Consider the following 12,656-nt stretch of genomic DNA (forward strand, 5'->3'; position numbering starts at 1 on the left):
TGGTGTCTGTGACCATTAAAGCATTTAACATTCAAAGCCTTTCTCGTCTTCCTCTGCTCTTCTTTGTGCATTCTTGTGAATATGGAGCAGCTGTTATCTGAACGAGTTGCTGAAGATAATTGGTGGACAAGTGCAGTTTGATTGGAGAGGGACGCTGCATTTAAATTTATTTTTCCATTAAAGAAAATCTCATGTGAAAAGTGCATCTGTCTGTTGTTCAGAGATGCTATTCTGCACATCTTGGTTGTAACAAGTGGTTATTTGAGTAACTGTATCCTCCCCATCACCTCAAAGCAGTCTGGCTAGTCTCCTCTGACATCAACTAGAATTTTCCCCGATAACTCTCTCTCAGTAGATATTTTCTCTTTTTCCGATCATTCTGTTCTGTAAAACCTAGAAATGGCTTCGGGGGAAAATCCCAGCAGATCAACATTTCTAAAATACTTAGACATTCATACAATTTTCATGTAAATCACCTTTCACCTCCCTTCTGATGTGTACACTTTGAACTTCAGCAGGTTTTCTTAAACATATCTACATGTCTAAAAGCATTGAAATGCTACCGTGTGATTGAGCAGTTGAAGTTTGTTTAACACAACAATCACTGAGGCACAGAGAGTCTTTAGTTTGACAAGCACTATTTACCTTTTAGTGGCTTCTGCGCAGCTGCTCTTCAATAAAGGGCTGATTGATGGAGTGCTACTAACATAGCTGGACTGGCCATCGGCCCACCGGGCATTTGCCTGGTAATTTTTCTTTTTAAATGGGCCGATGTTTTGTTGTTGTTGTTTTTTTTTTCCGTAACTGTGTAAACAGTGAAAGGTGGCGGATTGGACAGATGCTGGCAGACGTGTAAAAATAACTCAATTGTTTGGTAGTGGCTACGGTGGAGCTTTCACAGATTCAGTAAAATTAGCAAGTGGTGGAGGCCAGCAGGTGGATGGGGGAAAGGGGAGGCGGAGGTGGAGAGACCCAAGGCTGCCGCCAGTCCGACTGTCAGGTGAAATGAGCTTCAGGTAAGAAGTTATGACCTGGGGCCCGTTCTTCGTACCTCGCTAAGTAAGTTAGCCGGATTAGATTGTTGACGATTTCGCGTGATCCTGGATCAGTCGGTTCCCCGAAGCTCATCCGGGACTTGCTGTCATAGCAACAGAGCCGTAAGCGTAAACCTGCTCGGGAGCAGGTTTACTTTATGTAAACAGGATTAGATCGCGGCCACGCAGGTATGTCCGCTTCATTTATACGAAAGCAACAGCGATATTTTTCCACTGTTTCACCATAAATAAATATTATCAATGTAACTAAAGATAATGCAGCACTTGATCCTTTTATTGATGTCACACAGATACATACAGGTCATTTCCTAAAAAAGGGAAATGTACTATTAACATTCTATTACATGTATGTGATTATTACAGATGTAATTCATATTTCAGAGTAGTAATTGTAAATTACTTCATGTAATCAAGATGAGAGACCACGGCTATAAAAGCGAAGGTGGATTTGGGAAGTCTGTCGCAGCCATGTCCTGTCCGTATACGCGACCAACCCATTGCGGAAGGTGCAAGATTGATAAGGAGAGTCCTCAGAATTCAGCGTATATTGCGGGACAGACAGGATCCTTTAGCTCAGCGCGACAGTGTGCTCATAGAGAGATATCGATATTCCCGTGAGGGTATTATTTACTTAACCAACTTGTTGACGAGGGGGTGCAGGACCACCACCTGTCTTTTTTTCCTCTGCCCTTTTCTTGGTTGCTGTTATGAACAAACTAACAGAGTATTACAGGCCAGTATTACCTTGCCAAGAGACGCAAAGCAATCTAAGAGATAAATATTACCATTCTGTAGAATACTCCTGTATTCCACTTTTACTTGTTCCCATGTTCTTGTGGGTCCTGTTGTGGCTCTAATGTGAAAGGGGATATAATATAACATATTATAATATAATATAATGCCATATGATATTGGACAATATAGTGTCATATGATAGATCTACCCTACCGCCTACTGGTGTTGGCCAGAGGGGCCGATGGCGCGATATGGCAGCCTGGCTACAACCGTAGCTGCCTCCACCAGTGTGTGAATGTGGGAGTGAATGAATAGTGGTATCGTAAAGCGCTTTGGGTGCCTTGGAAAGCGCTATATAAACCCAATCCATTATTATTATTATTATTAAATTACCTACGAGTTTGATTTGTCAGCAACTTTCTGCCAGCCCTCTCTCCTTGCTTTTGCAGCCTTTGCAGTGTTCCCTTGCGTTTTAATTAAACTCTGAAACTCCTGAAATCCCTCACTCATGAGTTCTTGCTCTGCTGCCGGAAAATACCGAGCACGCCCCTTCGACATTTTCGCCGACCAATCAGCGGGTTGCCGATCAATGTTTCTACTATCGATGCGTAGCCCCTTTTACGACACCCAGTGATGTCACATTCCTGCGTCCAGCTGTAGTAATCGTCAACAGCAGGTGTGTTCGGGGAACCGGATTAGCGAGCTCACGGTTAGCGCGATGATTTGATCTTGGATGTGTCATTTGATCTTGGATGTAGTAAGCGACGTACGAAGAACGGGCCCCAGGGCCCTATTTCAGGAAGCCGGTTTAGAAAACTCAGAGTGAAAAACGATACTCAGGGTTGAGTAACCCCAAACTGTCCAACTCGGAATATTCGGTTTCAGAAAGGCTGATAACAAGTAGTTCAATCAATGCGGAGTTGCTTTAACCCCAAGTTAAGCACGCGCACGAGGATACATAAAGCCCTGATTAGTGGAGCACAGATCAAGCGAGTCACCATGGAGACGGAGGGAAAGAAGGCGCGGTCAATGTATTTTACAGCGCTTGAGGCCGAAATTCTGATGGCAGCATATGCCGATAACATGCAAATGTTGCAGAAAAAAAGTAACACAGCCTCAGATGCAAAACAAAGGGAGCATGCATGGCAAAACATAGCCGACAGAGTCAATGCGTGAGTGTTAATTTAAACATTGATCTAGGGATTTCCACCCATTTAACATGTTATTTTATTATATTTTATTTTTTATTTTATACATTTTATTTTGTGATGTGATGTGAGCGCAGGTGCAACCCAACAGGCCCCAAACGTGCCTGGCAGCAAGTAAAAATGAAATATAAAAATATAGTCCAAACAGGTAAGGTGTAATTGTATCATGAGCCATAGTGCTTGGTCTGTTTGTCCCATGTAAATCAATTGCAGTTAGAGGCTACATAAATTTTCTTTCTGTAAGCACTTATTGAAATTATCTGAGCACATTACAAGTAAATATTTGCTTACTCTGTATGCTCAAATGTGACCCGTTATGGCCACTAGAAAAAAAGCGGAGAACCGAAAAACAGGTGGGGGTCCTCCACCACCACCACTCACAGAGCCTGGCCACTTAGCTTCCACATTTGTGATAATGTTGGCAGCATCACATATGATCTTCACAGTGCAGAGAACACAAATTAGCATCCATTACTATAATGAAATAATTTGTTAGTTTGAAATGCTACAGGGAACCATGTACCTGTACATTAATGCTGTGGAAAGACTTCCTGTTCACATAGTCTCCTTCATTTACTGAAGGAGCAATGATTGGAATGTGAGTGCCATCTATACAGCCAATCACGCCTGGGAACCGTGAAAATAAATGTAAAATTTAAGTAGTAGTTCAAGTATCACCACATCATGAATTAAGTTTTGTTCATCCTGATACCTGCAATTTTGTGGAATCCCTCTTTGATAAATCTTGTGGGTCTATGACCGGGGAACACCACAAACGAGTACAGGAGACGTTTCAGTGCAACTGTAACATTCCTGACTGCCCGACAGACGGTAGCCTTGGAAACGTGCTCAGCGTCACCAATATTATACAGAAAGCTCCCGTTTGCAAAAAACTGAAGTGCAATACAAATAATATGTACAGAACTGAGTGAATGTCCACGATGTGTCACATGAGCAATATTAGGCCTGAGGATGTTATTCAAATGAATTATAGATTGTGCTGGAAAACGGTAACGTTCACACAGAAAATCATCAGGAAATGATAAAATGTCCAAACGCGCTCTAATCACTCTCTCCCGGCGGAGAGCTCTGCGGAGAATTTGGGCTTCAACATCTACTGGCTCTTCAAGGAAGGAGCACGCCATGTCTGACACTTCCTACAGTCAGGTTTCCGACAAAGAGGCGGAGAACGTCAGGGTTAAATTCAAATTCAAATTCAAATAGGGCCCTGGGCCCTGTTTCAGGAAGCCGGTTTAGTGGAAAAACTGAGTAAGTATACCCTGAGTTAACGAAAACTCTGGGTTTTCGGTTTCACAAAGCGAGTTCAGATGAAGCCTCAGTGAGTCACTATGACGACACACGCCGTGAAGCTAACCTGCCCCCTAGCAGGTTTACTACAACTAGCCCTGACTGACCCCGCCTCTTTGTCGGAAACCTGACAGCAGGAAGTGTCAGACATGGCGTGTCCCTTCCTTGAAGAGCCAGTAGATCTTGAAGCCCAAATTCTCCGCAGAGCACTCCGCCAGGAGAGAGTGATCAGAGCGCGTATGGACATCTTATCATTACCTGATGATTTCCTGTGCGAACGTTACCGTTTCTCAGCACAATCTCTAAGTTATTTGGATAACATCCTCAGGCCATATATTGCGCATGTGACACATCGCGGACATGCGCTCAGTCCATTACATATTCTTTGTACCGCACTCCGTTTCTTTGCAAACGGGAGCTTTCTGTACAATATCGGTGACGCTGAGCACGTTTCCAAGGCTACCGTCTGTCGGGCAGTCAGGAATGTTACAGTAGCACTGAAACGTCTCCTGCACTCGTTTGTGGTGTTCCCCGGTCACAGACCCACAAGATTCATCAAAGAGGGATTCCACAAAATTGCAGGTATCAGGATGAACAAAACTCAATGCATGATGTGGTGATACGTGAACTACCACTCAAATGGTACATAAATTTCCAGGGTTCCCAGGCGTGATTGGCTGTATAGATGGCACCCACATCCCAATCATTGCACCCTCAGCAAATGAAGGAGACTATGTGAACAGGAAGTCTTTCCACAGCATCAATGTACAGGTACATAATTCCCTGTAGCATTTCACACCAACAAGTGATGGCATCATGGTAATGGATGCTAATATGTGTTCTCTGCACTGGGTAGATCATATGTGATGCTGCCAACATCATCACAAATGTGGAAGCCAAGTGGCCAGGCTCTGTACATGACTCACGAATCTTCCGGGAATGTACACTGAGCACCAAATTTGGACATGGTGGGTCGAAGTAACTGTGAAATATACAGAGACCAATTGCCACAGGGACGTTTGCACTGACATGTATTCTTCTGTCCTAGGAGAGTTCACTGGCCACCTGCTTGGTGATAGGGGGTACCCATGTCTACCCTATTTGCTCACCCCTTACCCTGACCCTGAACCAGGCCCACAGCAGCGTTATAATCTGGCCCATTGCAGGACACGGGCCAGAGTTGAAATGACCATCGGAATGCTCAAGGCCCGGTTCCAGTGCCTTCGTGGACTCAGGGTCACCCCAGAAAGGGCATGTGACATCATTGTGGCATGTGTGATCCTACACAACATTGCCACGATTAGAGGTGAACAGTGTCCAGCTGAACCAGACAACAGCAGTGATCCACACGATGAACATCCTGACCCACCCACGAACGTACAGGATGGAAGAGCAGTCAGAGACACCATATGCCACAACCATTTCCTGTGACCCGTCAACCCAACATGTTACAAGACAAATACACAGATACTGTGGTCAACTGCCTTTATTGGTCACCCTGTATGTCCTGTACACAAAGAATAAATGCGTATATTAGTATGTTGTACAAACACTGACATGATTCGTCCATCTATGATCACTCCACCCACCCTTAACTGTTGTTCCAGCAGTACAATCTCCAGCTTCGACTTTTGGATCTGCAGCTGGAGGTGCACCATTTCCATGTCGCACTTTCTTATCTTCCTGGCCAGATATGTCTTATACAGCTGCTTCACAGGGAGCTATTGCAACAAGGGACATAGCATTGGCATCCATAGTACATGCCTACTTAGGTTGGTTGTAAATCAGTGCTGAACAACCCACTGTGGAAAGGTTCGTTGTAGGAGTGGCTGGACCCTCTTCCTCTTCATTTCCAGCATCACTCTGCCGGGGACATAGTAAGTCCATGGTGTCATCATAGTACCACATTGTCGTCAGTTGTTATATTTTCCACTGTACACTGTATACCTCATAGTGTGGCTCTGTTGCGGCCTCCTCTGTAGCAGCTGTCACTGTTTCGTCATCATGTGCCTGTGGTGGAGACATTTAACAACATTGCTGTTCTACTGTTGACACATGTAGTATGTGGAGTATTACGAGTACTCACAACTGCATGTCGGTCTGGCTCAACAGGGGGCTGCACCAGATGCAGTACACCATCACCGTCAACTGGAAGAATATGGGGTTCATACAGGTCACTCATGACTTATGTGGGCGCAAATGGCAATTACCAGACATACCAATCACCATACACCTCATTGTCAGTATGCTCTCAGAGACAACCGACACTGAGGGAAGGCAAAATCAGTAGGTGTCAGGGTGGAAACGCTTTTATGAGCTTTATGTTGCATTGAGGTATATGTTCATATGTTACACTTATTGGGAAAGGTACGGAATGTACTACTCGCTCTGTCTCTGGGAACAGGGAGCTCACCCTGTGGGAGGTTAACACACACACACGCATGTATGCAAAATTAAAGGACACTGCTATGCTCATAATAAAGACGTACCACTGCAGCTCGGTGTGTGTGAGTCTCTCCCTGGGCCCTCACCCGTGCAGCACGTTAACAGTTTCCAAGTGTCTCAGTGTTGTTTATTCACCTAACTGTTTGATGACTGTCATTCTCTGTCATTAGGACAGTAACTTCACTACGACATAGTTCATTTTCGTCAAGGTGACTGTGCAGAATGGATGTATGCACGCCATGTATTGTTTTGGATTTACCCCTTATGTAGGCACTTGTGTCTTGTGGGGTTGTTGCCACAGAGGATGTCCCCGCAGAGATGCCTTCAGCCACAGGGCGCCCACTGTTTTGGCTGAGGGCCAACTGCTCAGCCTCTGTGAGTGGTGGTGGTGGAGGACCCCCACCTGTTTTTCGGGCCTCCGCTTTTTTTCTGTTGGCTGTGACGGCACACATTTGGGCATACAGAGTAGGCAAATGTGTACTTGTGATGTGCTCAGATAATTTCAATATGTGCTTACAGGTGGTATATTACTGTAGCCTCTAACTGCAATTGATTTACATAGGACTCACAGACCAAGCACTATGGCTCATAATACAATTAAACCTTACCTGTTTGGACTATGTTTTTATATTTCATTTTTACTTGCTGCCAGGAACGTTTGGGGCCTGTTGGGTTGCACCTGCGCTCACATCACATCACAAAATAAAATGTATAACATAATATATAGAATGACATATGATAAAATAACATGTTATATGGGTGGAAATCCCTAGATCAATGTTTAAATTAACACTCACGCATTGACTCTGTCGGCTATGTTTTGCCATGCATGCTCCCTTTCCTTTGCAGCTGCGGCTGTGTTACTTTTTTTCTGCATGATGTGCATGCTGTCGGCATATGCTGCCATCAGAATTTCTGCCTCGAGCGCTGTGAAATACGTCGACCGCGCCTTCTTTCCCTCCGTCTCCATGGTGACTCGCTTAATCTGTGCTCCACTGATCGGGGCTTTATGTATCCTCGTGCGCGTGCTTAACTTGGGGTTGTAGCAACTCCGCGTTGATTGAACTAATTGTTATCAGCCTTTCTGAAACGGAATATTCCGAGTTGGACAGTTCGGGGTTACTCAACCGTGAGTGTCGTTTTTCACTCTGAGTTTTCTAAACCGGCTTCCTGAAACAGGGCCCTGGGCCCTATTTCAGGAAGCCGGTTTAGTGCAAACTCTGAGTAAGTATACCCTGAGTTAACGAAAACTCTGGGTTTTCAGTTTCACAAAGCGAGTTTAGATTAATTCTGAGTGAGTTACTATGACGACACACTCCGTGAAGCTAACCTGCCCCCTAGCAGGTTTACTTCAACTAACCCGGACGTTCTCCGCCTCTTTGTCGGAAACCTGACTGTAGGAAGTGTCAGACATGGCGTGCTCCTTCCTTGAAGAGCCAGTAGATGTTGAAGCCCAAATTCTCCGCAGAGCTCTCCGCCGGGAGAGAGTGATTAGAGCGCATTTGGACATTTTATCATTTCCTGATGATTTCCTGTGTGAACGTTACCATTTTTCAGCACAATCTACAATTTATTTGAATAACATCCTCAGGCCTAATATTGCTCATGTGACACATCGTGGACATCCTCTCAGTTCTGTACATATTTTTTATCGCACTTCGGTTTTTTGCAAACGGGAGCTTTCTGTATAATATTGGTGACGCTGAGCACGTTTCCAAGGCTACCGTCTGTCAGGCAGTCAGGAATGTTACAGTTGCACTGAAACGTCTCCTGTACTTGTTTGTGGTGTTCCTTCTTTCCCTCCGTCTCCATGGTGACTCGCTTAATCTGTGCTCCACTAATCAGGGCTTTATGTATCCTCGTGCGCGCGCTTAATTTGGGGTTAAAGCAACTCCGCGTTGATTGAACTACTTGTTATCAGCCTTTCTGAAACCGAATATTCCGAGTTGGACAGTTCGGGGTTACTCAACCCTGAGTATCGTTTTTCACTCTGAGTTTTCTAAACCGGCTTCCTGAAATAGGGCCCTGCAGTCTATCTGGGTCAGATATAAACCAAGTTTAGGTGCAGTTTATTTTCATTGTGCTGACTTTTTACAGTCAGTTACAATAACTCGTACTGCGTTCTAGCTAGCATGACGGAGTTTCTATACAGTTGGGTGGGTGCTATGATGTTACTGGTGAATATTATTTTATTCATATGGTTAGTTAGTAGAGTTGCCTACCGTCCTGTAAAAAACGGAATCCTCTGGTATTCAGAGTTAATATTACACGTTTCGTATTGAGCTGAAAGTAAACGCAATTTGTCCCGTACTTCAGCTACAATAAAAAAAAGACAAAAAGCTGGAGTTATTCTCCGTCTTTACGCTGTCAGCTGCCTCTTCTTCTCTCATTCTCTCCCCCTCCCTCTCCTGCTGCTACTTCAATCATGAAACTGATTAAGATCAGCTGATCGGCATTTCTGCCGCAAGTCCTGTCTCTCTTGCTTGTTTATCTCCCACTTTGTTCCAGGAGGAGGTCGCGTTAAATAGCAGAAGCGCCTTTAAACTTGATAAGCTGTTGTTAGAATTTATTTAATATTACTTTCTAGTATCAGCTGATGTTTGTTGTTGTTTGTAAAAGCTGCTGGTTATCTGGTGAGAGGGAAACATGAAGATGAAACCAGGAGATGTCCTTACTGAATCATCAGAGCTGAACAGGTGATGGAGAAACAGGTTTACCTTTTAGGTGACGTGAATGGGTTGAAGGAAAGCTATAAACTGTTTCTGTGAGACAACTTACACCAGGATCCTTTTTTATGTAGCTGGCAGCTGGTAACTGTACAGGGGCGGGTCTAGCAAAGTTTTGCCATGGGGCAGGTAGAGCATTAACAGGGAGAGGGGGGCACAAAGAAATACTTTTCTTTCTTATTCTCATTTAAAATTTCTAGCTTTTAACAAATAATTATCCGAATCTTACAACCAAAGTTTTCATCTGATGTCAAATTTATAGAAATCCATTATTGTACATAGTAAGTTTTTTTCAGGGTCCCAACATAATTTCTTCAGAAGAAAGTACTGTACATGATGCCAGTATTTTCCCACATCCCACATTTTCTAGATACTGTACTAGTACTTTGTGTAAAATGCCATCAAAAAGTCAGTTAAGTTTTATTCTTTCTCACCTGTCTTTCTGTCTCCTTTCACTTTTTAAAGGTTGTCATGTTAGGAAAAATATTTTGCCCTGCCATGCTGTTTATTGATGTGGTAAATGAATAGTTTATGAAAATATCACTAAATCTGTCATTTATTATTTTTAATATTCAGTAATGGTCATGTCTCACCTCTAGTCTTCTCTGTCTTAATTTCAGGTTTCCACCATGTGTTGTAGATAGTTCAGTAAGTTAACTCAACCAAGCAGTCTTTGGGTTTCGGCTAAGTGCTGTTTAGAATACCAGAATAGGGAGGATGGTGTAGGTTTAAGTTTATTAGATTGATACATATGTACCAACAAGACAGTGTACATCACTGTCACAATGACGTTTGTTTTCATTCAAAGGCTTTATGGTTTTTCCTATAATACCTGGTGGGCCGGTTTCTAGTCAAAATGCGCGGGCTGATTTTTTTGTCCCAGTCCAGCCCTGGCTGCTAAGATGGTTCTCCAGTTTCGTCCAAGGACTTTACAAATGCTTTTATTCATACCTCTGCACTCATCTTGAAACCAGCAGGTTTTTGACCTTTAAACTCTGTCACAGTAAGAAGGAGGAGTCACAAAAAAAGAGGTTCTTTTTCTTTTTACTACAGCTTTTTTTTTTGTTCATTTAGTTGGCAAGAAATACAAAAGTTTTTGGTTTGTTAAAATTGCCTAACCAGTCTAGGTCAATGATGGAAATGTCAGCTATTTGAGTTAAATAAAATTCACATTGTAATTTGAACACTGGTGCTAGCATGCCCCCACAAGTTGAGTAATACAAGCTACACACATGGGTTAAGTCAGAACCCAAGGACAGAAAAAAAAACAAAAAGACAGAAAATAACCAATCCTAACATTTTATTCCATAATGATTGTTCTTGTTTAAAATCTCCATTCAGAAATTGTCTGACTCATTGTCATTTGCATATTCCACCTTAAACCAAACTACATTCTTACACTCATTTGTATTTCACCCTTAATTTGAACCAGTCAATGTTTCATCTTCCCCTAGCAAACCAATCAGTTCCACTGTCTGAGCCTCAGTCATGTGTATAATGAGCTGTCAGCCAATCACATTAAGCCCAGGGGCAGACGCCGCCTCGTGATTGGATACTTGCTGTGAACGGTGGTTTTCTCTGTTTAATGTTTAACTTCTTGGTTCTTTAAATGTTTTAACTTCATTTTTTTCATGTTTCAATATCAAAGTTTTGGACAGCTTTTAAATGAAAGTTAAAAATAGTGATGGGACGTTCTGTATCGAGGCTTCGGAGCGTGTGTCGAGTAATGGAGGGGGCGTTTCCGCGAAGCGCGTATCGAGGCTTGCTTCATTTATGGGAGGAGCTGAAAATGATGACGTCCGAAGCCTCGCTGCCCGGCTGTACCACGTGACTGGTTCATGAAGTGGTTCGAACTTTGCCGCGAGATATGACAGCGATATAAACCCCTCAGACTTCATTCAAAATGTAGGTGTTTGATGGAGAGTTGCGGTTAGTGAGAGTTTGGAGACCGTTTGGAGGTTTATGAGAGTGAGGAGAGAAAGTCAGGAGAGAATGGAGCCAGCTAAGAAGAGGAGGATGTCCTCCCCTGTGTGGGAACATTTTGATTTTATTCCTCCCAACAAGGTATGTAAATTTCTACAGAAGATGTATTGTCATGATACTGATGGTGCAATACAATTTATGTTGAGCTGTCTTGACTTTTGTACAAGGTGAAGTGTTTGCTATGTGCCAGGGAGCTGGGATATAACAACAACATCCATGCTTAGGCACTACAGAGCTTTGCATGAGAATAAGAGGAACACCGATTGTGGAGCAAGACCAGGTGAGCCATCAAATGCAATGATAATATAGCATGCAGTAATGTTACTAAATGATATAACAATATTATACAACTGTTATAAGTTACGTGTGTGATATTTATATTTGTGCTTTGTCTTTATTGTCTTTCCTCAGGAGAACAATCTCAAATAGATGAAGACCTGGTCAGCATGGTGATTGAGGACTCCCAGCCATTTAGCATTGTGGAGGACAAAGGATTCAAAAGATTTGTTAAATCATTAAATCCCAGCTATGTTCTCCCCACTAAAAAGGACGTAAAAGCAGTGAAAATTTAGTTTTTACAGAATAAAATGTGAACAGGCAGGACTGAGGCTCAAAGCCTCAGTGTGTAGCTGTCCATACCTCAACGTTACAAAAGCACAACTACTGTCCACACCCCAACCACACCTCACCTCACAGTAAATGATCATTTCCATTTCAAGCATTTCCAAATAATAATTTCCCATACTGCCACTATAAATATACACAGTATACTGCCATCACTACAATATACATGTTTTACACACTCCTTTTGTTGTTGACATTTACAGGCTGTGTGCAAAATGCCACACTCTTCAAATTCATGCCAGCTATTATTTTTACATCCAGTAGGTGTCCTGCTAGAGCAAATGAAGCTTCATGAAGCTTCGCGTTGGGGTGAACCAATTGGATGAAAAGCTTCAGTGCTTCATGGGGCTTCATCTGCCCATCACTAGTTAAAAATACTCCCAGAGAACACAATAGAAACGTGTTATGACCGGTTGTGTGCAGGACCCAAGATGCAGACACTCGGAGGCAAAACTTGAACTCAAATGTAAGATAACTGGATATATCAAAATAAACTTACACCAGAAGACTGCCAGAACGCACAGCAAGATAAGGGTAGATCACAACACAGAGAAACAGAGGGCTTAAATACA

At 43.1% G+C, this 12,656-nt stretch overlaps 1 protein-coding gene and 2 long non-coding RNA genes across 4 annotated transcripts; 2 read left to right on the forward strand and 1 right to left on the reverse strand.

The window, feature by feature from the left end:
- The first annotated feature begins 4,674 nt into the window (after positions 1-4,674).
- On the forward strand, positions 4,675-5,850 carry LOC113009272 (uncharacterized). Its single transcript, XR_013902914.1, has 4 exons — positions 4,675-4,888; positions 4,965-5,077; positions 5,163-5,274; positions 5,355-5,850. It is a non-coding gene; the product is annotated as an uncharacterized LOC113009272 (long non-coding RNA).
- On the reverse strand, positions 5,775-7,248 carry LOC145421531 (uncharacterized). Of its 2 annotated transcripts, XM_080291954.1 has the most exons (6): positions 7,011-7,248; positions 6,393-6,454; positions 6,254-6,316; positions 6,110-6,169; positions 5,896-6,027; positions 5,775-5,813 (listed from the first exon to the last, which is right to left on the reverse strand). In XM_080291954.1, the coding sequence occupies exons 1-6, from the start codon at positions 7,201-7,203 to the stop codon at positions 5,793-5,795; spliced, it is 531 nt and encodes a 176-aa protein (XP_080148080.1). In that variant the 5' UTR covers positions 7,204-7,248; the 3' UTR covers positions 5,775-5,792. The 2 variants fall into 2 exon arrangements, with proteins under 2 accessions (XP_080148080.1, XP_080148079.1); XM_080291953.1 differs by having other exon boundaries at positions 5,775-6,027.
- A 4,079-nt stretch (positions 7,249-11,327) lies between these two features.
- On the forward strand, positions 11,328-12,451 carry LOC145421465 (uncharacterized). Its single transcript, XR_013902828.1, has 3 exons — positions 11,328-11,541; positions 11,628-11,740; positions 11,872-12,451. It is a non-coding gene; the product is annotated as an uncharacterized LOC145421465 (long non-coding RNA).
- The last annotated feature ends 205 nt before the right edge of the window (positions 12,452-12,656 follow it).

Source organism: Astatotilapia calliptera, chromosome 17 (genome assembly GCF_964374335.1).
Source record: "Astatotilapia calliptera chromosome 17, fAstCal68.1, whole genome shotgun sequence".
NCBI lineage: Eukaryota > Metazoa > Chordata > Actinopteri > Cichliformes > Cichlidae > Astatotilapia > Astatotilapia calliptera.